Genomic DNA, 27,502 nt, shown 5'->3' on the forward strand with positions numbered 1-27,502 from the left:
AGGTTAAAGCGTGAGCGCGGCCGCCCGCCGGCGGGGAAGCGGCCCCGGCGCTGCCCGGTGCGGGCCCGGAGCCGGGGGTGCCCCCGCGGCCCGCTCCGCCGCGGTACCTGCGCCCGGCCCAGCCCCGCCGCCTCGGCGTGGGCACGGCCGCCGCCAGCCCGCAGCGCCCTCGCCCCACCCTGCGGGCGGCGGCCAATGGGAGACGCCGGCGGGGGGGAGGGGGCGGAGCGCGGCGGGCGAGCGGCCAATGGCGAGCGAGCGGCGGGCGGAGCGGCCCAAGGCGGCGGTCGGGGCGGGGGGGCGCGGCGGCGGGGCCGGCGGGCCGGGGCCGGGGCCGGGGCCGGGGCCGCGGCGGCGGGCGGCCGCCATGTGGCCGTGCGGCGGTCGGCGGCAGCGTCGCCTCGGGGGCGTCGCGTTCCTCGTCTTCGTGCTGTGGCTGCTGCTGCGCAGGTGAGAGCCGGCACGGCTGGCGGGAGCGGGGACACCGGGAGGGGGCTCCCGGGGCGGCGGGGGCAGGGCGGGCAGCGGGCTCCGCCGCCGCGAGCAGCCGCGCTTGGGTGGAAATCAGGGGGAAACGGTGATTTAACTTCGCGCTCCCTTCTGGCCGCCTGGAACGTGACGGCGCGGCGGCCCCGGCTCGGTGCAGTCGAACCACCGCTTCCAGCCTGCGCGGGGAGGAGGGAGAGCGTCCCCGCAGCGGGACGGGAGCGTGGGAAGGGCCCGGGCGAGTGGTGCCACCTCCGCGCAGAAATGATTTAAAAGCCTTAAATAAATGTAGCGCGTAATATACACAACTTCTTGTCTGCCATAAAAAGTAACGGATAAGGAAAGACCGATTGCCAGCGCTATAAATCAGATTCTCCGTGAGGCTAATGCTATCCCTGCCGACCTTGGCTCTCGTAAGGCTTTACATCATCGCGGCTCTGACGGATGATGCACGTTTGCAAAATCGATCGCTCCCCCAGATCTAACCCATCTCTGAAGCTGCCGCGGGTGTCTCCGACGCGCTCGCGCCAGAGCTTCGTTTCCCTCTCGCTCCGGCCTCTCCTGGGTCTGGTCCTCTCCGGTCTGCGTCCCCGCCTCGTCGCTGGCAGCGCGGGCTCAGCGGCGCGGTGCCCACCTCTCCTTTCAGAACAGTGCGAACTTTCTTCTTCTGGTCCCGTTGGTAGGCTCCAGGCCAATATCTGTTGCTCTATAGCCCACCCGTAGTAACAAGAAGTTATCCGAGGTTCTAGCTGCAATCCCGTGTGGTTTAGATCACGTTCATTTTGGGGGTGATGCTCTTTCCTGGACGAGCGTGTCTCGTGTTGTAGCCAGAGGTGTGTGTCTGCACCGCAGCTTCTCCGTGCCAACTGACAGAAGCTCTTCAGTCCCTGACAGCAGAGTGCTGGAGATAACACTCAGGCAAGGGAAGGTGGTAGTTATGTTACCCCTCAGATCCTTTTTATAACTTGGATATTTTATAATGGCTTCTTAAATTCATAGTAGGAAGTTACTTGATCCTCAAAGCTACAGAAAAGCCTTGATAGATCTTTGCCTAATTAGAAGCAAAATTCTTTTATAGCTGCTCTTGGGTTTGTGCCACATATGTTCTTAGCAGAGATTTACTGCAAACCGATACCTGATAAAAGCACAGAAGTCTGTCTCCTGCAAGAGTGTATCTGAAAAACACCGTATCCATGGTACCCAGTGTTTTTCCGTGTGGCCCAGGTCACCTGAGAATCAACTGTACTACAAAATGTCGTGGTCATTGTCCCAGCCATGCTGAATGTGCACCTGGGGCTTGTCTGACCGACGCAGGACCTCGGTTGCCACAAGGCAACGAGTCGTGAGTCAAGGCAACTCAAAGCTTTCACTTTCCTCTGGCCAGAGGAAGCCCAGAATAAACAGCAAAGCCCTCTGAGGCAGGTCTAAGTAGAGCTTAGGGATTAACTGTAAAGTCCCTTGTCCTCTGAAGCGCGTCCTTTAGTATTGGCGAAGCAAGCTAATGGTCTCCATGATTTTTCCCGTTTTGCCTTTCTTTTTCCTTTCTTTTAGCTTTTTCTCCTAACTGTTCTGGGTATGTGGTAGCCTGATACCAAAGCTAAATCTCTTATCTCATGCAGGGAGGACTTCAGCTAGGTTTTTGTTTTACAGGCATGCATGCCTTAGCGTAGCTGTCTGGTTTAGCAGTTAACTGCGACTTTCCTGTTCAGCTTGGAGTGTTTTGCACTTCGACTTACGTCTTACAAAGACAGATCATTTCGTTACGGGCTAACTTGTCCAAGCCAATTTTGAAGCTTCTGTTCTGGGGGAACTTGGTAATCTAATGCTATTTTTTTGCAGAAAAAGAGACTTCCTGAAGCAGGGAGGAAATGGCTACTGAGGGACAAAGTAGGCCAGTAACCTTTAGCAAAGACAAAAAAAAGGTTCTTTGCAACCTGTGCTGTCATTATAGAAGTGAGAAAAAAATCTACTGGGAGCTATACATTGCTCTCAAGAGGAAGCACAGAGCTGTAGAAATGCAGCTCAGGGCAACAGGATGAAGCTCTGCTGAGTCACAGAAGTTTTCTTCTGAAGTCACTTGAACAGCTCCTAGTGAGAGATGTGGGTTTCGGGATATCCAGGATAATATGTTGAAAATATTGGGAGCCTGGGAGCTTTCTACCAGTCCTTCTTGGTGAGAAAAAACACTGGAGATGGGGAGTTTTAAGGTAGGAAACTTGAAGGAAACTTGCCGACTAAGTTATGCCCAGGATTAAGAAGATGAGCTTAAGTGATTTGTTTATTTTTGTCTGGTTATGTATGCTTCCCGAGTACAGCCTTCACTCTGGCGCCAGTGGCAGTTAGCAGCACTGTTGTGTGCAGGGCTTGTTTAGGGCTTTACCTAGCTGAGAAACAAATTGGAAACTTAGGTGTTTTCCAACCTAACCTTTAAAAATTGGAGTTTTGTGTCTCCAGACCCCTTTGAGCTTTCCACCAAGCAATAGAAGTAGATATAGCTGCAGTTTCAGGATCTGATTTGCAAAAGTTGCAATCTGTGCGAGATGCAGTTGGCAGAATAGAGGGGCAGGTAGCCATAGGATATCCTGTGCGTGGACTGAGAACCACCTCCCCTGCTGGTAAAATTCATAGTAATTCCTTGGGAGCAATGCCGCCATTTCCTGGCCTCGCGTCATCATTCTCTGGCTGTGCCTAGTTTCTTGTGTAGGTGAGCATTTTTGATCCTGGTGCCATTCAGGCAGTCACCCTTTAATGTGGCAGTTAGGTATTTTGTGCTTATTTCTCCTACTTTGAGCTGCGCTGTCTTCATAAAAGCTCTGTTATTATTGCACCACCTTCTGAATGGGATATGTTACGATCTCCTTGCTCAGCACTATTTTTTTGTAAATGGTTTGACAATAAATGCACGCGAGTGCTCATGGACTGAGGGCAGTGAATATCTAATCTAGACTTCCTTTTCCAGGTATTACCCATGCCTGCTGCCGGTTGTTTCAGAGCCCTGTGAGAATGCTGTACTACACAGGTACCCTCTGTGCTTGTCAGCCAGCCTGTGCAGTATCCTGGAAGTCTTAGATTTAGTTCCTTTGTAGTCTCCTTGTCTTGTGTTGGAGGACAGGTAATCGCTGCGGGCTCCTGGTTAGCAATCCCTGTAAGCTGCGAGTTCTGAGAAGTCCTCACCCTCTGCTAATACCTGCTCTACACATAGTCTAGAAAACAGCCAGAGGCTTAGGTATTTCCCTCCTTTCCGAATGTGACATTTCTCTCAAATGTGTGAGTCACTCTTTCTTTCTTGAGACGGGAATTCATCCCTCGCATCTGGCTGTGATAACGTCTCAGAGCAACAAGCTGCTGTTGTCTAACTCCTTTGTGTATTCAGAGTTATGGAACTGGGATGGTCTGATGGAGGCAGTGTAACTGCTCTGGGTCTGGACTAGTTGCTAAAATGTTTTCTTGGTTCAGCCAAAATGAACTGGGGAGCCATGTAAGGCAATAGGCCGTAGTTTCTTGCATGCAGAAACCGACCCGAATGGAGCTGTGATGGCATGAGTATTGAAAGTGGTAAGTGCTTTGCAACCTGGTATCTCCTTTGCTCCAGTTCTTTTGGGAAATAACACGTGAAGGAATTAATCTAAGCAGTAATGCGGGCAGAGGTAAGTTTGTGATGACAGCAGACCTCATCTTTCCTGAGTGATGAATGTAGTCCAGGAGTTTTCTTTAAATTAAGGAAAAGGTTCTCCGTTCACCGTGAACAGGTGAGGGTTCTTTATTTTTTCCATGCATTGAGTTGGAAGGCAACAGAGACCACGAGACATTCAGGGTAGCAATACTGAAATGCAGCTGCAAATCTCTTTTCAGCAAGTTAGTTTCATGATCTCTGCCTGAGCGGTGGTACATTTCAGTTGTAGAGTATGGCAGAGTGGCTTGGGGCATTCAGGATGGAAGCTACTACTGAAATGAATATTCAATACACATCTTGGGCAGATCTTCCATCTGTTTTACAGTCTTCTGAAAAATCTATATGCTCTGTATGACAAAGGGCATGGTTTACTTAAGACGTAGGAAGGTCAGAGCTGATCCTGCCAGGTAGGGTGAAATGAGCAGCCTCTCTTAGGGGGGCAGATTGCTTTATGATAAGCACAGATTTCTTTACTAGAGACTGGATGCTCATATATCTCTCTCTTCTAGGTTTAACTGGAGTGAGCTGATCCCTCTGCGGTTATGGGGGAGGACCCTAGGTTTGCAGACCGAAAACTCACAGTTCCTCCTGGAAGGCATGCCTTTCCGCATATTTGGAGGTTCAATGCACTATTTCCGAGTCCCCAGGGAATACTGGGAAGACCGCATGCTTAAGATGAAAGCATGCGGCTTAAACACCCTCACGACGTAAGTGTCCTCACTCCCTAGGCTCTGTCACGTGTACCTTGCAGCCTCTCCCCTCTTCCATAGTAGTTGGTGGGGCTTTGTAATTAATTCCAGTGGGCCATAACAATGTCTTTCTGTACTTGTTATTACGAGAAAAGACATAGAAAAGAGTAGTGGGGACTCGGGTTTTCTTTAACCATCACACGCTGCAGTATCCTCAAATACCGACTGGAACAGATTCCTATCAGACGTACTGGGAAAGTGCCTTCTTAATGCTGACCCGATGAGGAAGGGCCAGGCTCCGAAACAACCATTCAGCACGGCTGTGATTTAGAAGTTGCTCTGGTTTGGAGAATGAAAGATATACCTAGAGAGAGACCACATTTGGCAGTCTTGAGAAACTCCAATATTGCAGAGTACAGGAAAAGAGTGCCACAAAATAAGGACTTGTCAGAAAAGTGAAAGGCACAAATAACTGTAAATAGACACTTGTAATGTGTACATGCAGTAATCTCTGGATCTGTTACTGACTAAAAAAGGGAGTACATAGTTTTTCTTCTGTGTTTCACAAACGCGGTGCCCTTTTCAGCCCTTCACCTCCACTGCCCTAACTCTGCATTTCAGGTATGTGCCGTGGAACCTTCATGAACAAGAAAGAGGGAAGTTTGACTTCAGTCGAAATCTGGATCTAGAGTATGTGGTACAGACAACTCTATTACTAAATACTCCTGTTCTGAGGGGTGGGTGTGCATGTCGGTTCTGGATGAAGATGTCATTTCCAGCTTCTGAAGCAAAGCCTGTACCTTGATCAGGCAATGGAGACTCTCAGTTCTTCCCCTGCTTTCTGGAGTCATGGGAACTTACAGGTTTAGTACCAATCCAGTATAGTTGCTTCATCAAGTGATTCTCTTCTGGTTCTGGTACCTAAATTTCGTGGTGATTGGTGTATTAGGAGTGCACGGAGTAGGGATTCTGCAGTCAGACACTAATTATGCTGTCTGGATCTCTAGGGCCTTCCTTTCACTGGCAGCTAAAAATGGACTGTGGGTGATTCTGCGTCCTGGACCTTATATCTGCTCTGAATGGGACCTTGGTGGTCTGCCCAGGTAAGTGTGTAAATAGTTACGTGGAGGAAAGCATTTGGGACCGTGGAAAAAAAGAAAAACCAAACCCCTCGATCATACAGTTGAGCCTCCGTCAAAGATTTAGAGTGGCTGGCTGTTAGATGGGAATATTTATTTCCTGTGTCCCCAAAGCAGGTGAAGACCCATTATGTTATTGAGCTCTCCTAAGCAGTACAGATAGTAAGCCTGGAACCAGAATATTTTTTGAGCAGTTATTCTTTAAAATAATAATTGTGTTATGGCATAATGGTTACAGCAAGAAAACAGAATTGGGGAAACCCATCTTCTATTGCTGTTGCAACTTGACGGTCTGTATAATATGAATAGTAGTATTTGCAGCTTGATGTAGGAATTTACTTCATCTTAGGTCCGTTTTAAAAGTCCTACTAGAACATATGTACGATATGGCTGGCAGTAATAAAGACCCATAACTTGTCCAACCTCCTGCTGCATTTTCTCCTAAAGCACACAGCTTGTTGGTAAGAGGCTTTGAGAGCCGAGTTGAATACGTCAGCATCGAGACTTGCCTGGTTACTAGATCCCAGTGGAACCACTGCCAGGTTACATACCAGTTGTTTTCCTTACCTTCACAGAGCATAAACCTCAGTGGAGACACTTGACAAATTTGGGGATTATTTCTTTTAATCTTTTCATTTTTCAGATAGCCTCACATGGTGTCATTCACTGACTCACGATGTTGTCCGTACCCGCACTGCGGGCTTAGCCCAGTGACCAGAAAGATCAGTGATTCCTGCCCAAATGTGACTTGATGTCGGTGGGTGGTGTTACCTCTGGCAGCCTTGACTGGACAGGAGACTCTAATAGATTCTGTTTGCTGCTCTTCTCATAGTTGGCTTCTGCAAGACCCAGAGATGCAACTGAGGACAACGTACAAGGGCTTCACAGAAGCTGTGGATGCCTATTTTGATCATCTAATGCCTATTGTAGTTCCTCTTCAGGCAAGTACAATCCATTACCCTCTCTGTCCACAAGTGGGGACTGTCTGCACAGATGGTGTGAGCTGTGTGTAATGGCAGCAGGTTGAGGCAATAACAAATCTACGAGCTCCGCTTTAGGAACCAGTATGGACTGTAGTTGTCTGTGTCAGCTCTCCAGTTCTAGCCGCTTGGTTATGTGTAGACTTTGGGAGGATGAGAAGGCGGAGCTGAGTCCGTCTGAGACTCGTGCATCTTTCCTGCAAGCCAGTGCCACTATGATTTCGGTCCCTCTGATTAGAAATCATGGTGAACAACTTCTCCCTTTTGTTCCCAACAGTACAAGAAAGGAGGTCCCATCATTGCAGTGCAGGTGGAGAATGAATATGGTTCCTACGCCAAAGACCAAAACTACATGACTTATGTTAAAATGGTAATGTTGGCACATTTACTTGTTTTTGTGGTGAATCTCTTTCATAAACCACCTTCCTTATAGTATTTTCTTTCTTCTGAATAACTTATGAGCATGGCTTCAGAAACCCTTGAAAGCATCAGTGCATAATCCAGCTGCATTTCCCTTGATGTTTCTTCCCGGAGTGGAAGAGATGGCATATGACCCTCTCAGTATTGATAAACCTGTGTTCTTATGTCTTCCAGAGAAGAGGGTGATAGGGAAATGGGGGAGTATCTGTAGCACGTGACTGGCCTTGAAGAAGCTGTCTTCTGCTGGTCCTGTTTTGCTTCTCTTGATGATATTAGAGTAAGGTTTCTTTTTGTTGACTTTCCTGGGAGGAAGGTTTATGTGAACAAGCCACCAGCACACTCCTAAACTTGTGTAATCTGGAGCTCAGCATCAGGGAGGTTGATTTGCCTAATGCCTCCCTTACCCTTGTCAAACAGACTGTGCCCTGGCTCCTGCCTCTGAACCGAATGATAAAGAGTTGGCCAGTGTCCAGGCAGGCCAGGTTATCCTGGTGGATCTAACATGAATCTGACCTGTTCATTTGCCCCCAGTACAATTGCAAGGCAGACAGTTAACAAGATCTGCAGTAGGTCTTACAAGGTTCGTTGTTTGATTTCTTCTCACTGAATACTTAAATGCATTGCTGCACGTGAGAGAGGTTACCCATCCAGTGGCGTGTACATCTATAAATTTTATGTTCCCTGCTCTTCTGCTACAGCATGCTCAGATCCTTCTGAAACCGGTACCTCAGCTTTGCCCTGAGCATCCTGAGGTTAGCTCTGGCTCAGGTTGTCCTATTCCTCAAGGTAGGCAGAGGCTCTTCAACCAAATAAATCGCCTGGCAGGAGTCCTAATCTGCTTAGAGTGGTGCCTGCTCCTGCACTAACTCCATCTCGTGGAGTGATTTAACATTGCTTAGAAGGTTAAGTATGAAGTGTACATACGAACAAGTTGAAGAGTTAATTGCCGATCTGAACTGATAATACCAAAATTGTCTGTTATATCTACAGTTTCCCTCCCTATGTCCCACCAGTGGAAAGCTCATAAGCAAATGGCTTTCAGAGCCTTAAACGAATAGGGCATAGAGGCTCTGTTGTGTCTGAACAGCGTGCCAACTCGGTGCTTGCTTTTCCATATCTCAGTGATGAAAGAGCTTGTGATGTTTTGCAGACTTGTCAGAACAGATAATGTTTCCTTGCCAGGACTGTGGGTGTATTTTTGCAGTGCTGTTTCGTCATATTCTGGTATTGTGTGCAACTTACATCTGAGGAAGTATATTATAGTGGTTAACGACGAAAATGTGGGAAAGCAGGATTTGCAGGGCTTCCTTTTTGGTCGGAGTGGGATCTAATGTGAGGTGGAGCTCCTAGTCTTTGTTCTGGTTTGGGCCTCGAGCTTTGAATGTGGCAAGTTGATTAATTCGCATCTGCATCTAGCATATATGACAATGTTGCAATCTTCCTGGATTAATATACCCATTAAAAAAACCCCACAGCTCACACAAAACCTGAAATCCCCGTCCTTATCTCACTCTTTTGGGTGCAGTGCCTTTGCTTTCCAAAATGTCTAGGCCATGAAAGGGTGCATGGGCACCTCCCTCCCCACACAGTACATGAGCTGGGATTAGTTGCGCACACACCTGTGCCTGCCTCAGAAGCTGTTTCTATTCCTGGTTTCTATGCTGCACCCTGAAATCCTGCAATGCATTTCAATGTGTGGCAGCTCTCTGCCATTTCTCCATTTTGCACTTACATTCAAAAGGAGGGGAAGAAACTTAGTATTAATGCAGTGCTCAAAGAATTATTGTAATAAAATGTTATAAATTCCAGTTCCCTCAGTAGCTGGATTTTGTTAGATATCAGCATCTGTTCAGGTATCAATTTAGTGATGATAGGTTGCTAAACTAACCAGATTGTCTTAACTCTGAATTGGGTTTGTCTTTAAACTCCGTGTTGTAATGCTTCTCTAATGTAGACCGTGTGTGATGTTCAAGTCTACCCTGTGTGCACAGGGTGTGTAGGCATGTGCAATATGCAAAGGTTTCTTTAAATACACAGCAGACAAGTTGGTGCACGTGACATGGGTAACTCCTGTGTGAGCTGATGTGTCTTTATCACCATTTTACAGTTAGTCATTTAGAATTAAGAGACTGAAGGCTTGCTTTCAGAGCTCCTTGAAGCTGAGGGAGTGAATTCCAATGCAGGTACAGGGAGAAGAGGGGTTAATTTGCAACAAGGATTTCCTAACCTCTCCTTCAAACATCAGCCACTGTTCTGTAAAAAAACATCTGTAAGAGAAAAATCCTAATGGGAAGAACCTTGTGTGTGCATATGCATTTTAAAAACCTTAGAGTGCTCAGTGCTGTGGTACTGAAGAACCAGTAAATTAATTCAGACTTAACTATTCAAGAGCATAGGTACCTGAACTGTCCTGTGATGGCATTCACTGGCAAAGCAGCTATTTTCTCCTCTCAGCTTCCATTGTTAGTCAGGAAGGGTGAGCTGCTTTTCTTTCTTTTTCTTCTTCCGCCTGAAGCCCTGTTTTGATGGAAAGCAGGTAAGCTATTTATTGAACTGATCTCAGAAGAAGGAGATAAAATCCTGAAGTTTGATGCATCGCTGAGAAACCGATCCAGCTTTCTAAAACAAAATAAGATTTTTCAGTTGTCTTTAAGCTGGAAAAAGTAGGCAGGGAAGCTTCAGGAGGAATGCGAGATGTCACAGGAATAATATTTCTTACCAAGCCACTACCAGTTTCAAGCTATACCAAGAGAAGGTGATAATGTACTTTAATGCTTTAATATCCTGACAAATACTAAACTCAGGCTGTTAACACAATGGCTTTTCCTCTTTTTAATTTAGGCCCTGTTAAACAGAGGGATTGTGGAACTGTTAATGACCTCGGACAACAAGAACGGGCTGTCATTTGGCTTAGTGGAAGGAGGTACGTGCTTGTAGGAGAGCAAGGTAAGACTCTGTTCTTCGCGTGGGGCAGCTGATGAAACGTAGCCTTTGAATGAGAGCAGTAGGCTCCATTCGCTAAGCTGCACCCATTCACTGGATTCTGTTTGTGGTAGGAGCTTCAGCCGCAAAAGAGGGACCCCTTAGCTGGATGGTATACGCACAGAACAAACCCAGCCCGTCCCAGAAAGTTTTAGAGTGTTTTTTTTCAACATAAGGTGTAACACAGTGATGGCAGAATTGCTCCATGGGGAGGAAGCCTCTCTGCTCAAGGACGTTAAGCATGTGCAGACTAAATACTTTGCTGCCTTCTATCTAGTATTGGGCATCTGGACTTCCCAATGAGGTTAGTCAAGAGACGGCAGCACCTAGCATTTCTTGGTGTTGTTTCCACCAGATTACAAGGTTGAAAATACTACTTCTTACTGTTTCATTTGAATAGATATTAAACAAGTACCTCGGCAATTACTAATAGTAATAACTTATTCTTAAGGTACCTGCTTTGCAATTAAAAAGAGAAGAAAAAAGTCCATCAACACCTAGGTTCTTAACTCTTAACATTCTGTAAGTTTAGCGGTAGTTTGTGGGACAGCCCTGTCTTCTCAGCGAGCTTGCTCTGGGGTGTGCAGCCTTTGCTAGGTAGGTAAAGGAGGGTATCAGATGTGCATAATGCAAAAGCATGTCCATTTTCCCTTTCCCTATTAAAAAGTGTAATTCTATTAAGTGTTTAAAAAAGCCGCTTAGCACCCTTCCTGCTTTTCACTTGAAGAAATGGAGGTACAGCTGTTGGAGTTTCACTGCGCCCTAAATCTGACTGTTTGGGGCAGCGCGATACTGATTTTCAGCTTTGCAGATCCAGTTCAGCTGAGATTGGCCTGTGATCTCTCCTGTGTTTCTGCCAGTTGCCTGCCTGAGTAGTAATTGCTTCCCTGAATGAAGTGTTTGTAGGGTGCAGTCTTTGAGTGCTCCTGTCATCACTCAGTAGTAAATACTGCTAATTTTCTAATCTCAGGCATGAAGATGATTAAAAGACAAGACTTTTCCCTCCTTTTTTTCCTTCTCTTATTTTTATTTGAAAGCACGAGAGGGACAAATTCAATAACTCTGAAGTCCATGGGCCTTCACCAGTACGGTGGTCTTCTCTGTTGTATTTTTTTGGAGCGCAGCAGTTTCCAGCCTTGACCACAGAGAGTCACTCTCTCCCTGCCAGCAGGCTGTCATGCAGGAGGGCTGGTGTGGAAATCCCTGTCGAGCCCTCACCATCTTCTGTGGAAATGTTTACTGCCTCAGAGCTCGTTCTTGTTTGGAGTTGTCTTTTCCAGCGTGTTGCATGCTGAGAGCTCTTTGATACAAATTTGCCTTTTAGATGTCATAACAATCTGCTCATTAGAGTCAACATGTCAAGTAATCAGACACGTGGAATAACTAGGGCTCAAAGTGGTATAGCAGCAAGGTGGTTATGAAAGCGCTAAAGGAGGGAGAACAAAATCCACTGTACAAATGCGTTAAGAAAATAGAAGACTCCAGTATGGAGTCAAAAACTAATGCAGTGATTCTGTCTTTTTGTTTGTTCTGTTCATCAGTGGTGTACTGATTTCTTTCCAAGAGGCATTTGTAGGTTCCCGTTAATGCCAGTAGTCAGTCTGGTGCTCTGCGGAGAAAACTGTCTGCTGTAGAAGGACCTGGGACTACAGCACTGTAGCCCGTGTTTGGTGGTTGCAGCACTGGGGATGAGGAGGAAAGCTTTTGTTGTCGGGGGTCCCCTTCGCTCATAGGTATAGTGGGATGTCCCATGCTGTAGGGAGAAAATCTCGGTCAGTCTCAGGGTACCTGTGCAGCTCCTGCAATCCTCCTCCCTTCACGGGCACAGTCAGTGGCAAGAATCCCAAACCAGGTGGCTCTAATCCGACCTGGTACAGCCCTTCTGGGAGCTGACGGGTGACCAAATAAAAACTCTGGTTTCCCTCCAGGCCATGGCTAAAGCACCATGGTGGAAAGCTGTGTGTGTATGTTAAAACTACCTGCTGTGGAAAGGATGAATAAGGCTTTGGGGGCTGGTTCTCCACACCTTTGTACCATTTTCAATGGTGTGCTGTTAATCTGCATGAAGAGCAGAATTGGGCATGTTCGCCTTCAGGATTGCCATCAATGCTAAATCCGTGTTTGATTTTGTTCTCCCACCATGTTTGCCTGTGCCAAATTCTTCAGCTTAGCACACTACATAGGTCAGCCTATTAAAATCAAGGTATAAATAGTGAGAAGTGAGCTTTCGCTTCTGTAAGTATTCTGTTTGAAGTGCTCTGTCTGACACAACTGGGGCTGGATTTGGTACCAGCTCTCTTGTAAGAAGTCAATTTTTAATACAGAATCATATCATTGCTCCTGCATTTTCAAAGTTTCTTGGGAGAAATATCATCAGTGTGACCGAAGGCTAGGAAAGTATGAAAATGGTTTAAATGCGTACCAGGGGCTGGGACACTGATACCATGTTAGAGTCTTCTAATGCATCAGCTCCTGCAGACAGGTCTTCCCACTCCAGTGCTTGAAGATCATGCAGCGACTTTCACTATACACGCAGCAACCACAAACTAGTTGCCGGTTCCCCCGTGCTGCACAGGGCAGAAGCACAGATAAATCTTCCAATTACAATTTCTATCTGGTTCACTTGTACTGTGGTTTCTCTCACCCACCCCCACAGACATGACAAGCTGTAAGATATTGCCTGGGTAGCGATTCCTGCAGCTAAAGCCTGGGAGATCAGTGTGACATCCAGATATGACTTTCTAATAATAAGTTTGCTTTTATGTTGTGCCTTTTATCTGAGGATCTCCAAGTGCTTTACAGCCTCTAATTAAAGCTTGTGACACCCCATGAGCTGCTGTGATGCCCTCTCTTTCTAGTATCTCTGAACGTTAGAGCTAAAAAGATGGCCTGCAAGTATTCCACCGTGTGCTGCGATCCAGTTAGGTTCTGTATACTAAGTAAGGACTTTGATGGGAAATTTCCGAGGAGGTTGTATTGGTGGTTCAGAAGATGTTCCAGTTTCCCCTGAGCGTATGCTGGGCTGATGCCTAAGGAGATGGTCCCCTAGGCATTTTGTACCTGTCTAAATTAATAAAACCTTTTTCTTTTCCCAATAGCACTGGCCACTGTTAACTTTCAGAAACTGGAACCTGGGCTACTGAAATATCTGGACACAGTACAGGTAAAATGCAGAAAAACTTTGTTCACCTAGATTTTCCAGGACAGCATTAGAAATGAAACACTGATAGTCTGTTTTGGTTTTGTGTGTTGGTTTGGATTTTTTTTTTTTTGAACAAATGTTTGGGCTTCCTTCTCATTAGGCCAAATCCTTCTGGAATCAGTGAAAATACTTATGATGATTTCTCTGGAAAGTGAAGGTTTTAAGTGTACTGTTATCCAGCATCTTCTTAAAGGCTTTCTATTCAGCTGTGCCCTGTGGCCTGTGTTTAGCCATTAGGGGTTAGATTTCTTCACGCTTTCAAGTGTTGATACCCAGTAGAATCCTACTTTGCAGTTGTCAGACCTCTCTCTTGAAGTTCAATCATCTTTTTTCCCAAACTCTTTTACCCTGATTCTGTGGATGCCATCAACAGCCTGTTTGAAAACTGTAGTCTTCAAATGCTGGGTGCTGATCTACTGCACTTCTTTCAGGGTACGCTGTGATGGGTGTTCCAGTCACCTCCAATATCTCATATTCAGTGTAGATATGTAAAGTTGTATTAATGGCATGCTGTGCCAGAAGAGAGTATTGGCTCCACTAGGCATTTGGTCCTATTTCTGCTAGCACCTGCAGCAGAACCGATCAGGGGAACACTTTGATTTCAGATATGCTTCCACAGTAACTTCACAAAGCACCTTCCACACACTGCAGTCCCAGGCCCTTCCTGCCTTCTCAGCAGCCCAGCCTACCTGGCATTTAACAGTGCTCACTGCAGAAAAGCATTCAAATTTAGCTTCAGCGTCTTTAACCCCCTGTGCTGTCGGAGATGTGAATCAGGGACAGGGAATTGCCTAATGAACACTTGATGTGAAAAGTATCTTGATTGTGTGATGAGGGAGTAGTGAGGGAATAACAAGTTGTGCTTTTTAGTGACAGGTTCTCTCTCTCTCTTTGCATCCTCCATCTTCTTCTTTCCCTGTTGCTCTGCTTGCTCCAAATATCAGCCTGGAAAGATGTGAGCAACTGACATCTGCCCCTGGCCGTGATCAGTTCTCTTCTGATCTCTTCCCTTGGCTTTTGCCTGGACTGTGAAAGGAAAGCTTGCTGCTGGCATGCTGAACGTTGAATCCTACCACTTTAATTTGTTTTCTTTTCCTGTACAGGGAAAAGAGGCTCTGCTGCACGTGCTTTCGCCTTCTTTTGGTCTTACAAAATTCCCCAAACCCTGCAAATGAACAGAAGGCAGCACCTTCCCCACCAACTGAATACACAAATGTAATGTGGCCCAATAAAAGCAGCTCCTCCTTTGCCACACTTACTAATTAAAAGATAGGAAGCCTGTTATTCATATTTGTAAGGATTATGAAGCTATGTTATCTTTTCCTTGTTATGGTCTCTTATTCCAGAGGGTGATAAAACTCCTTTGACTAGTTTACTGGGGACGGATTGATTAAACATATTTCCAAGAGCTGGACTGAACCTGGCACAATTAGATTATTAGAGGCACCTGCGGTTGTTTTCTCCTAATGAAACACGAGTTTCTTTAATGCCACTTACCTTGGCCATTTCATGTGGCATCAGATAAAGCCCCTATCAAATAAAGGGCAAAATTGCCTTGACTAGAAATAAATACCGTGAGCAGGGAGTGCCAGCCAGGCTGAGCACATGTTGTCCTGTCCGGTGTGATGGGGCCGGGTGGAATTCCACGGGAGCTAAGGGAGCTGGCAAGCGGTGACAAACGGGAAGCAATTGCTCTGTGTGCAGAGCCTTTTTAATGAAGACCTAATTCCTGCAAAGGCTAATTCTTTCCTGCCAACACCATATGTGGCATTAAAAAGGCATTAAGCCGCTAAGGTCTGCTGTTCCTACCTTGGCAAGCATTGGCCGCAGTGCACCTGCAAACTCTCAGCTGGCAGTGGCGTAGCTGATAAGCAGACATTTATAAATGTGTATTTCTAGCAGAAGCTGAATGGTGACAGTTGTTTTGTCTTTTTGCTACAGCTCTACCAAACAACAATATCCAGAACTGTGTGGTGTCACCCGATTGTGTGCCGTGGTTTTTGCTTTGTGCCTAGCAGAGTGCTTCTCTGCTTTGCCTGCCTGTTCTGGGCATTGCTGGCCCACAGCATCTTGTTCCTCACTTGTTCAGAGCTCCTTAGCTGCTTTTTTTATGCCGACTTGCGAAGAATACGCTCTTGTAAACGATGTCACCAAACTGCATTTGAACAATGCTTCTCTAGAAGACAGGGATGAGTGCAAGATTGCCCTGTCTCCATTTTAACTCTTTGGTTTTGTTTCGATACAGAGAGATCAGCCAAAGATGGTCATGGAGTATTGGACCGGATGGTTTGATAACTGGGGAGGCCCTCACTATGTCTTTGATGCAGACGGTGAGCACCATATGCTGTTCTTGTAGATAGGAGAGTTTATTGCTTGGCAAACAGTCACAGGAAAATGACATACGTCTTCAAATTTTCCGTCCTGCTGTAACCTTTGCTTTGTGTAAGTCTTTGTAAATGAATAATCTCTCAGTGAGTGGGTCACATTGCCGTGCCTTGGATTTTCTTTAGTAGTGTTAGTAAATCAATTTTTTTCTTTTTATTCCTCGAAGAGGGACTCTGGGGGGTGTGCGGAGAGCCAAACATCTGAAGATATTAGTGTGAGTGTGTCCTAAGGCCTTGTTCTACTCTATGTTGATTTAAAAAATGCAGCCCAGTGATTTAAATCATCTCGTTCAGCTCCTGAGCTAATGTAAATCCTGTGAAGACTTGATTTGTATTTTGTAAAAACATCACAAGTTTTATGAAACCTCCATCATAATGACATTACTTGTCTAGCGAATAAACACTCCTCATTAAGAGAGGATTATTTTACCTTCTGTGGGAATATGGTGAACTTAAGCCTCTTGCAAGTATAGCACCTTCTGAAAAGTATCAGTTTTTTTCTAGTTTAAAAGCTCATTAGGAAGGAAGACAAGTACTAACAAAAAAAATCAACAACCCCAGAACCTCCAGGGCATCTAAAGTACAGTGAAAACCAAGCTATATCAGACTATTCTAGTGACTCTCTTATTCTCCTGCAGTTGTCTTTGTAATTGGGTCATTGGTGTGTTGAATTTAGGAGTCTGATTGAGTAGTCCGTACAACTCTTCTGCTTAAAAGCAAAATTCCTGCTCAAGTACATGAGCTTTACCTGTTTTCACCTATAGGAGAGGTATATTTGAATGTATTAATATCTCCTGATATGTCAGTAGACGTGCTGCCCTTACTGAGGGCAAAATGCAAATCACAATACAAATCACTGTAATTACACAGGCGTGACTGACTGACAAGGACCAGAATGTTTGTGTCTACTTTGAATTACTGGAAGAGTGTTAGCCTAGCTTCTTGGTCTGTGGCCTTCCTGGCACTGCCCTTCCTTTACAGAAATGGTGAATACTGTAGCAAGCATCCTCAAATTAGGAGCATCCATCAATCTCTACATGTTTCACGGAGGCACCAACTTCGGCTTCATGAACGGTGCTTTGGAGGCTGATGAATACAAGTCAGATGTCACCAGTTACGGTGAGTTTTCTTTCACTGCTTTGCCCGTGCCCCTATTGTGAGAGTGCAGCTCAGACTACCCTTTGGGCTAGTTACAGTTGATAGAAGCATTGAGAAACGATCAGTACAACCACTTTGTCATGGAGAGATGAGTTGGAACATAGCTCAGTAGCAAATGCCTGTCTAAAAGGGGGCTTACATTAGTGTTTCCCATTTCCAGACCCATTCCAGGATGTGGAGGATCCCCTCATTCTGAACTGGGAATAGAAGGTGCAGATGATGACTTTGCTTCATGTTATCTCCATGCTGGCTCTTCTTCCTAGTGAAAGATGGTTATCCAAGACACAGTTCCGTTTTTTAATTTTACCAAGTCAAATTGTACCATAAAGCTCTTTTCATCCCAACAGCCCTTTGTTAAAATTGTTAATTGTTGCCTTTATCCTGTGTGAAATTCTGGATATATCCAAATAAGATCTCCAAAAGTATGTCGCTCCTCGGTGAGTGGCTCCTCTCCAAATTAAGCAACTCTATGCTTGTCTAGCTACATTCACACAGATAAAAGTATACAGGTTTCCATAATATGGACAGTGCCAAGAAAATTGTGTCTTGGGCTTTTACTTCTTTGATGACAGCGTACATGAAGGCTGTCCCAGAGCTGCTGTATGTTTTTTAAAACATATGTGCTGCTTTTTCAGATTATGACGCTGTGCTGACAGAAGCTGGAGACTATACATCCAAATTTTTCAAGCTCCGACAACTCTTCAGCATGATCATTGGTAATTATGAATCCAAGAACCAAAATACTGTTCTACCTACAGCGTTAAATCAGAGACTTGTTTAAACTGGCCCTTCTGCTGGAGCCCTGTAACTCTGGTTGGTTGACTGGCTGGGTGCTTTTTCCAAAAGATGGGAGGGAGGACCAAAGAAGGTCTGGAGGGGCCTTAAATCTGTGTTGGCTTTTTGCATCTGGAGTAGTTTTTCCATCTTTCTCTTTCTTTTTGCATCACAGGCCAGCCTCTTCCTCTGCCTCCCATGATTGAAAGCAAGGCATCATATGGTGCAATCCTGTTGCATCAATATATCTCTCTCTGGGATGTGTTACCGTCTCTTTTACAGGTAGTACTACAAATTTTAATGCATCTCAGTACTAAAAGGCATCACCTCTTAGGTGGAAAAGGCTATTACTGCACTGGCTTGTCGTCCCATGAGGATAAGGTTGGGGAATGTTTTATCAAGGATATGCAAAGGAGGCAAATCTTTTCTCTCACCTTTTTTTACTGCTACTTCTGTTCTCTTGCAATTCCAGTTTTGCAAGTCCTTGGCTCGCTTTTCTGGTACCTTGTCTTCATTGCTGTAGCTTTCATAGAGTCATAAGGTAATTCAGGTTGGAACAGACCTCTGGAGGCTTACAGGGTAAATGTAACCTGTGGCAGAGTGAAACACCTATCTTAAATGAATTGCCTCTATGTGGCCTGTCAATGCTGAGAGGCCACTTCTGCCTTTAAATTTGTTCCTCCTTTGCAGCCCATTAAGTCAGAGTTTCCCGTTAACATGGAGAATCTGCATCTAAATGATAGCAGTGGGCAGTCGTATGGATACGTACTCTACGAGACTGTCATTTTTGGTGGTGGACATCTGCATTCAAGGGACCATGTCCGTGACCGAGCACAGGTAAGGAGCAGAAGGCAACTGTGACTAACTTCAGTCAGATATAAATGCTTTGGTCTTGGCAGCTAGGCAGGAAATGGGTCAACCGTGAAGGAAAATGTGAAGTTTTAGATTAGAAGTGTGATTCGCTCTTTTTAGTTCTCAGCTAAGCCCCAACCCTCATCATTTGTAAATTAGCTTGAGGTTCCAGTCTACTAAAACTTACAATATCTTTAAACATCTCAATATTGAATGTTCTGAGAAATGTTGTGATTTTTTTTTTTCCCCATCTAGACTGAAATCAGCGACACAGTTACAGACGCTGTAGAGACAATTTCCTCCGCAAATACAACTTCAGTAACCTATGCAACACATGATTATAGTATAATTGATGAGAAGTTGCTCTCTTCTCTTGTGCTCTGTTCTGCAGGTGTTTGTTAACACCATGTATGTTGGTGAGCTGGACTACAACACCGTGGAGCTCTCCCTTCCTGAAGGACAGGTAACTAAGTGGAGATTGCTCACGGCAATAGTATCTGGATAACAGAACCAAGACCGCTAAAGAGGCACCTCCCACCCAATCCAGTTAACTAGCTGGTACGGTAGCCTGATACAGGGAACAGTTGTTATACCCTAATTAGACACTATTTCACTAGTGAACTACAGCGTGATTTCATTGCCAAGTTACTATTTGTGATTGCAAAGTGGTTTTTGAATACTTTTCCATGGATAAAATTCAAGTCACTGTAGTCCTTCCTGCACAAAATTTGCCAGCCTTCCTGCCACATCCACAACTGTAGACATTGAGTACCGGTACCCTGTTAGTGCAGATTAAGTCCGTGTAGGCTGCATCTTCCTTAGCACAGAGCAGGTTTTAAGGGGGTTTGGGGGCTTTTGCACCTTTTGGGTCTCAAATGAAATGAGGGGGAATGTCTCTCTTTAGCTCTGAGAGTAGTCTTACCCTGGCAGAAATTGGCAGAGAGACTAGTATATTGATTGAATGCGTGTCAACGGAGCTGTGCATGGCTCCTAGGAGTAGGTGAGTGGGTGTATATACTAGCTGTTCTTATGACTTGTGGGAGAGCTCTATGACATAAGCCTGTACTATGTCAAACTCCATTTCTGGCTCTGTGGGTGATATCAAAGTGGTACTTAAAAATTCAACAGAAGAAAAAGAAAACTTTTATGAAAAGGCCGAGAGTTCCTCAGTGGCATAACTATCTGCAGTAGCTGAAAGATACGGGGACACTGTTCTGTCACATAATCCAGAATTTTAAAGTAAACAGATAAATCGCAAATGCCAAAGGTATTGGTGCCACCTCCCCTCTTAAACACCTCTACTGACCTCTGTTAACCAAGCATTATGGCTGATATAGCACATGCTGTGCACTGGTCCAGCTGATGCTCTTCCTTTTGTGTTTTTGTGGGTTTTTTTTGTTTTTGTTTTTGTTTTTTTTACAGGGATTCAGGCAGCTAAGACTCTTGGTAGAGAACCGTGGTCGCGTCAATTATGGCCTAGCATTGAATGAACAGAGGAAAGGTAAGTTAAGTTCTTTGTTCTCAAACTGTCCTAGATAGTTCTCCGAGTTTAAACACTGTAGAACTGTCTTTCTTACGTGCTTTACACAGAACCAAACTGAGGGCCCAATACAGCTATCGTAGTGCTAGCCAAGACTACCATCTGGGAGTTGGTGGGAAACGGTATGACGGAGGGAACTTGTTAAAAAACAGAGTTCATCACCCCCTGCCTGGAGTGATGGTAGATGAAGAGTAGTGGCTGCTTGATGGCTTGCTTTAAGGCTTCTTATTTTATAGGGGTACAACTAAACCCAAGGCCATCAATGAATCTTATTCTGCTCTGGAGTTGCTAGGTGATGTTAGGGTACCCTTTCTCTTGCTCTGTGAGCATGTTACTTCACAGGGAAAGAAGGAAAGTACCTTTTTTTAATCTGTGTTTTCTCCTGGGGGTTTGATATTGGAGGATCACAACATTTAAAAACTCACACAATATCAGGAGGAATAAATTGCATCCTGTTGAGCAGAATTTACTAAAATGTTCAAGTCTATCACACACAATTGTGGAGCTGGAAGAGGTCGAAACCCCAGGATTCTATTTTAGTGGGGAACTGTATGCAAAAATGGTACAAAATAGACTAATGGAGTTAGGCACATGACTGTACTAATTTTTTTTTACTGCAGAAGAGGTGCATAAAGCCTCTGTGCTGCTTAGGCAGTCTCAACCGCAGTCCTGTAATTAGGAGGCTGGATTAGGACTCAGGCTTTGCCTGCTACATGGAGAATAACTTTATCTAACGAGAGAGTGCTAAAGGTAGATTACTCATTAAGGTGTCTTAAGATCCTTGGATGAAAAGCACTGGATCAGCACTGGACATTAGTGCTTGCCCATGTTATATTTTGCTGTGCCTATTAGAGAAGTAACTGATCTACTGCTTTAAAAACAACTATACATGGACAGCTAACTAAAAAACAATAACAACAACAAAACCCCATCTGCTGCGTGTGCCAACAATGTTTTCTGCTTGGAGGGTGTTTAACGGCTTGGTGAGTTGAAGCAAAGAAGAGAGTGGAAAGGCCAAAGTATAGTAATGTTCCCCACTCAATCTGGATGAGCAATGGGACCATATGCACTCTAATTCCATTGCAGAATGTGGCTGCTTTCCATCTCCTGCTGTTCCTCGCATTCAAATAGGAAAATCTATCAGCTTTAGCTGTTTTTCAACTCTTCATTACCCCCATTGCTCTTGCAGGCTTAATTGGTGATGTCTTCTTGAATAAAACCCCCTTGAGGAACTTCAAGATTTACAGTTTGGAGATGAAACCTGGCTTCATGAAAAGGTTTGTGGGATCTGAAAATTTTTTCTTCCTCATTTGAAACCAACTGTTTACCAGCAGTACAAAATCTAACAGGTAGCAGTGAAATGTATCAGAAGGGCAACACAAGGTAAAAGTAGGCAGGTAAATTTTTGTACCGATAAGTTCCTTGCTGATAGCTTTGCCCAAAATAGTGCAGAAAACTGCGCCATTTTATCATACCATTATTTAGGGGTGAACTGTATTCTACCTGTGGAGGATTTAAAGACTTCCTCACAGCCTGTACAGCAGGGTTAGATCGAGCAGGTAAAAGCATGGCTTACCCAAAGGGGTGGGTCCCAACACACCCACACGTTGGAGAAGTTTGTATCTTTCTTGAAATTAGCAATATGGCTGATATATTTAGCAATTCAAACTCGCAAGGGATGGATTAATTCTAGGAAGCTACTAATAGTACATTAACAAGTCCAGATGGCTTCCTCTCTTTTAAGTTATTTTGCTTTAATTCAAGAAAGACTGAAAAAGAAATCTAGCAGGGGTAAGTCAGGGAGCCTCCGTTAGCAGACATAGAAAACCTTAGCAAACGTTTAAGGCAACAGATGCCCTATGGACTCTGGCCATGATCCAGAGAGAGTTCTTCCCGGTTATGTTGTTAATACCAGAAAGTAACACATGTGCATCCCCCAAGATATCACAGCTCCTGCATTTTGTGTAGGAAGGAGAGAGAGGCCATGTTAGAGTGAAATGGCTTTTAAAAGAAAAAAAGTCTACATTTTGAAATTTCTAAGGACAATCTTAACTGGTGCTGGGGGGCTACTTGAAGGATTCTTATTGATGGGGTAACTTGCATAACCTTTGACTGCAGGGTTTTAAAAGAATATTTCCAGTGAGGAATAATAAAGCAAGTGAACTGCCGTGCCCAAACAAAAGCCAGATTAGTCAACACTACAGTCAGTTACTGGCAATTGACCAGTAGCAATGAAACACAATCAGCTTACAGTCACTGTGTAGGAGGATGGAGCGCATGGTATTGTGAAAGGAATTGTCGTAGGCTTTTAGTTGACTAATTCAGTAGCAGTCAAGCTGCACTGGATCAATAACTTCCCTGAATCCAAGAGATGTAGTTCATAAGGGTAGGAGGGAACATGTTCTGCAGAAGCTCAAGGCTTCTGTGGGACTTCTACACTCCTTATTTTCTCTTCTGTTTGTCCCCTGCTCCCAAATTGTTGCCACAGGTAAGAAATAATGCCAGATTGAACCTAATTGCTGCAAACGTGCAAGGATGTGTTCACGTTCCTCGATAGGAACATGGGCAGGAATGTCTGTTTTGAATCCTATCAATTCTGCAGGTTTTCCTTTAGCCTGTGCCAGCCACGTGCATTTAAAGCTTGCACTGTGGCACTGTCATATCTGAAGGAGGATGGGCACTTCAGCAGCCAACATGAAGCAGAGATTTTTACGTTGCTGTAAAGTATTAGAGATGGCGATAGCCCCATATATCCTTTTCTTCTACCAGAAACTGGCCTATCAGTGATGTGGCAGGCATAGGATAATGAAGACTGAGACATGTACCACCAGTACACTTATCTTAAGCGGAGGGGAGAGATCAGCTAGGTGCTTGCCTTGAATGTTTACATGAGATAAACACTTCATCCCTTTGCAGCATGAAGAACATTACCTTTAGGCCCTACTACTAGAAAGCAACTGCTTGACATTCCAGGCACGCGAGGAAATAGCAACCTTGTTGTAACAACATCCATCCGCCATTGTAAGCAGAGGTTTGAAATGATCTTGAGATCAGTGTTGTCTCTCAGTGCTTCCCTGCTGTGTTTGGTCCTTCTCTTACAGCTTGCGACATGTTGCGGGATGGAGTGCAGTCCCAGATTACTTTGTTGGTCCGGCTTTTTTTCGCGGAAGGCTGTGGATAGAGCATCAGCCACAGGACACTTTCTTGAAGCTACAGGCAAGTACTATTTTTCTTTCCCCCCTATTTTTTCTTGATCAAGATTTTTAAAAAGCTGATTAGAGACACACTTGTGTAATAGCTCTGACTGAGCTCTGTTTTATAGTCTGTAGTTTTGTAGTCTTCCTTGGATCTCGGAGAAAGAGAATTATTTTGAGGGTGCAGAAGTCTTCTCAAGCTGGCAGGTAATTCTGTTCAGTCTGTAGTGGTCCTGATGAGAAAACACGTGCAATACTGACGCTGCAGAGCTGCTAACGAACAGTTAGTCTTTTTTACTGACATACAAATGCTATTTCTTTTCTAGTTGCAGAGGAGTAGTAGGCACAAAAAAGAAGAGAGGCACTAGTTTTATCCCTGCCTCCTCAATGTGGTATGAGAAGAGTCACTTCTTTGTAGACACGGCATGAGAGTTAGCTTTCACATCTTCCTTCTGTGGAAAATTGCTGCTCTTGCATAGAACTTAAGATGAGATATTAAGCATTATTAAACTTCCTCCTCCGATTTCACTCCCTTAGAGCCAAGGTTCATGCCAATCATTATTGTACTGCTCACTTTTCCATTTATGCTTTGTTGTAAATTATGCTAGTCAGTAGCAATACAGTATTTCTGTCACCTGGGAAATAGGTGAGGGGAGATATTCTATGCTTGGGAAGAAATAAAGATATGTCTGTTCAAAAGGATGAAGTTTCCTGTACAAGCAGAAATCATGAATTGCACATTTTTGAAAGCTTTATCCTTTTAATTAGTACATTAAGGATAACTCCTGTTCAACAGGGCTTACTTAAACGTTCATGGCTTCAGGGAGGTTGCACGGGGAAAGCAAGCAGAAAACCTGCAGAAAGTGGCCTGAAAGAATGCAAGTGTGAAAGTAGACTTAGTTTCCTGTGGGGATGCTGACTAGGCAATAGAGCTGCATCAGTAATTCTGTGTACTGTCACCATTCTAGGGCTGGGAAAAAGGAGTTGTGTTTGTCAATGGTCAGAACCTGGGCCGCTACTGGAAAATTGGACCTCAGGAAACACTCTACCTTCCTGGCCCCTGGTTATGGAAAGGAAGCAATGAGGTGAGAGGCTTTGATGGGATTTCTCTTTGCTTGTTTGTATTATCAAAAATCCTGCTCCCTCCCAGTCATGTCCCAAAGAGCTAGACATATACAGTATATTAATTACCTATCTCTAGCTGAAAACCAGTGCAACAGAGAGGAAGGAGACTGTTATCTCCCAAGATCTGTGAAAATTAGGGAAGGTGCTGCTCTAAAGCTGGCTGTGGCTCTGACGACCACTAAGACATGATGAGGATGGCAGCTAAACATCAAAGCACTGCATCAAGTTCAAAATCAAGACAAACCTGATTTGATGCTGGTTCATTTTCTGCATCATGTGGTGCTGAAGAAGAATCACAGTTACTGTTCAGACTTGTATCGATTCATCTCTTTAAATGATGCTTCCTTCCCCTGCTGTGATCGTATGCCTTTTCCTCCTAAAAATATTTAAAGTAACTCAGCCTTTGTATGAAGGAACTTTATATATCCCTCTCTTCTGCAGATTGTCATTTTTGAAGAACGCACTGCAGGACGGATAATACAATCTGTCGACATACCTTATTTAGGAAGGACCCAGTACGTGGACTGATGAGAGCTTCTTTCCCATGTTTGGTTTATCTTGAATATTCCTGGTTGCATGTCTGGGGACACGATGGCCCAGGTGCTTGGGCATGATAATTTCCAGTAGACCCAGGTAAAGGATTTGCTCTTTGGCAGTAAGTTCAGAAGAGAGAATGGGCCCCGAAGGAACCAGAGTCCATTGTTTCATAGATGGATGCGGAAGCTCATCTCCCTGCACTACTGAGGACCCACAGCTTGGATGGCTGCGCATGATGTTATGGACCGTTTGGTGAATGCGGGGGAGTAAGAAGGTGTTGGAGACAGGAGAGAGAGAGAGAGAGAGAGAGCGCGCGAAGGAACTGAAGCCATCTGAACTGAAAGCTGAGCTCAGCTCTCCAGTGACTTTAAAAATGTGTTATTACTGGCCTCCTCATTTTTATAATTAGATAGGGAGACAATAGTTGGTGAACATGTGAGTAACCACATGTGGAAAAACATTTTGTTGTGCTTCCAGGCAGAATTTAGCAGCTCTCTTTGCAAAGAGGGCATTACTTGTTCACTTGTTGGAAGCCAAGTTGGTTGTCAAATGACTTTAATTTGAGCTTTTTTTCCCCACTAAGTTTTACTATGGAGGTTGTCTCTCTCTCAAAAAGGGAAAAAAAAGAAGTTTTAAAAAGTGAAATGTGTTTTGTCCTCTATCAAATACATCATTATGTTTCAGGCCAGGCAGGAATGAGAACTTCCAAGGAGGAGGTGCAGGAGGAGAAAAGGACAAGTTAGTCTTCCAGTCATCCCTCCACCCCTGCTCTCACTGTGAAGCGCCTAAAGATGAAATTCCCCCTTGTAAAATGAGCAGGGATCAGATTTTGGTTTGGGTAGAAGTAAAGGGGTTGCATACATAGTTGCAAATGGGAGAGCACATCTGTACTTTCTATAGTTAAACCTGCTGTGAAATCTTGGGATCTTGGGTGCTGTTTTCTTTTTGTCCCTCAAAACAGAAACAGAGGATTTAGGAAAATATGACATGTTTTTTTCACTCACCAGCTCCGCAGTCACTGAGGAGCTGCCATCTCTTTAGGGAGGGGAAGAGCTCAAATTCAAGCTGCGAATCTGTTCAGAATCTCCAAGAAGTCGCTCAGCCCCTGCTTTCTGTTCCAGTAACCAGAGGATTCAGGCTATGAGAGAAACACCAAACATGTGCACTGTCTCTGATAATGGAGTTGCGGGGTATTCTGGCTCTTAGAAACCATAATTTTATTTAACAAATTTAAATACAGTTTGTTTAAAACTGAGAACAGACAGCGCAGCTGTAATACACTCCATCCTGGCCAGAGCTGGTCTTACTGAACATACGTATCTCTGCTCCCGAGGACCACGGTAGCCTCTGTGCAAGTTGGAAGTGCCCAGGCTCGTGTGACCAACTTTGAGGAGAGTGGAGCGTATATGCAGGGTTGTGTTCAGGACTCGATCCTTTGCATTTTTCTGGAAGTTATTTCCTTCCAAGGAGGGAAGGTTGCAACCCAGCAGGGACTGGAATTAAGATTAGTGAAACAAAACATGCAGCTAGGAGAGGACATCAGTTGGAAACTATTTAAATGGTATGAAAACTTTGTAGTCCTTTAAAAATGTCTCTTTCCGCTCTAGGGTTTGCAGACTGAAGTGAACTTGGAAGGCTAGTATAATAACAGAATAAATCTGCTTGAGTACAGAGAGCTACTGTTTTAATACAAGATAACAATACCAGTTCCCATAGAGCAGCCAGTAGCATCAAATGCTTTCTATCCAAGTAGCGCTTCAGCCAATGCATCTCAAGGAACATTTTTGTAAAGGCTACATAGCAAGGCTTCTGTGACTGGGAACTAAAGAATGCAACTTTTCCCCAATGGTTTTGATATACAGTGGGAGAAAATAACTTACAAAAAAATATTTTTTTTTAAATATTAGGAAATACACAATGTTATTAGTCCAAGGGGAGACTTCTGCACTGTGAAGCTAACAATCAAATCTATAGCATTTTAATAGTTCTATGTGTTAGGGCTAAAAATAACCAAGTCTATTTCCAGGATTACATTTTCTGTCAATTCAAAGGTAAAATTGTGCTTCAGACCTTTTTGAAAGAATTGGGACAGTGGAGGTTGATCAAAGGTTTGACAACAACTATGAAGGGGGAGGTAAGTTTTGGTTTTTTTAAAAGGGGCTGAGGTGGGGAGAAGGGGTATGTTGTACCTCAGTTTCTTCCTCAGCAAGTTTGTCAATCTCAAATACAGAGTCAACCAAGGCAGTAGCACCCAGGTTCCTCTTCTGCATTGCTCAGTCCTGTGTCTCTCACTGAGAAGCAAAATATAGTTTCATCAGAGAACACCCTTTCATAAATGCTATCTCAGGTCCTTTGATGTTACAGAAC

The 27,502-nt window shown here is 44.5% G+C and overlaps 1 protein-coding gene across 1 annotated transcript; it reads left to right on the forward strand.

Annotated features, from left to right (window-relative positions):
- Positions 1-367: 367 nt before the first annotated feature.
- GLB1L2 (galactosidase beta 1 like 2) lies at positions 368-25,817 on the forward strand (the record flags this gene model as incomplete). The annotated part of the gene is made up of 20 exons (XM_082330859.1): positions 368-450; positions 3,446-3,505; positions 4,669-4,866; positions 5,470-5,538; positions 5,856-5,951; positions 6,820-6,928; positions 7,245-7,337; positions 10,229-10,310; positions 13,468-13,532; positions 15,817-15,901; positions 16,937-17,074; positions 17,749-17,829; positions 18,063-18,169; positions 18,578-18,724; positions 19,131-19,202; positions 20,162-20,240; positions 21,469-21,556; positions 23,381-23,495; positions 24,442-24,558; positions 25,040-25,817. 20 exons carry the CDS (start codon positions 368-370, stop codon positions 25,124-25,126), a joined length of 1,971 nt encoding a protein of 656 aa, XP_082186985.1. The 3' UTR covers positions 25,127-25,817.
- Between the last annotated feature and the right edge of the window lie 1,685 nt (positions 25,818-27,502).

This window comes from Platalea leucorodia, assembly GCF_965183815.1.
Source record: "Platalea leucorodia genome assembly, chromosome: 20".
Classification (NCBI taxonomy): Eukaryota; Metazoa; Chordata; class Aves; order Pelecaniformes; family Threskiornithidae; genus Platalea; species Platalea leucorodia.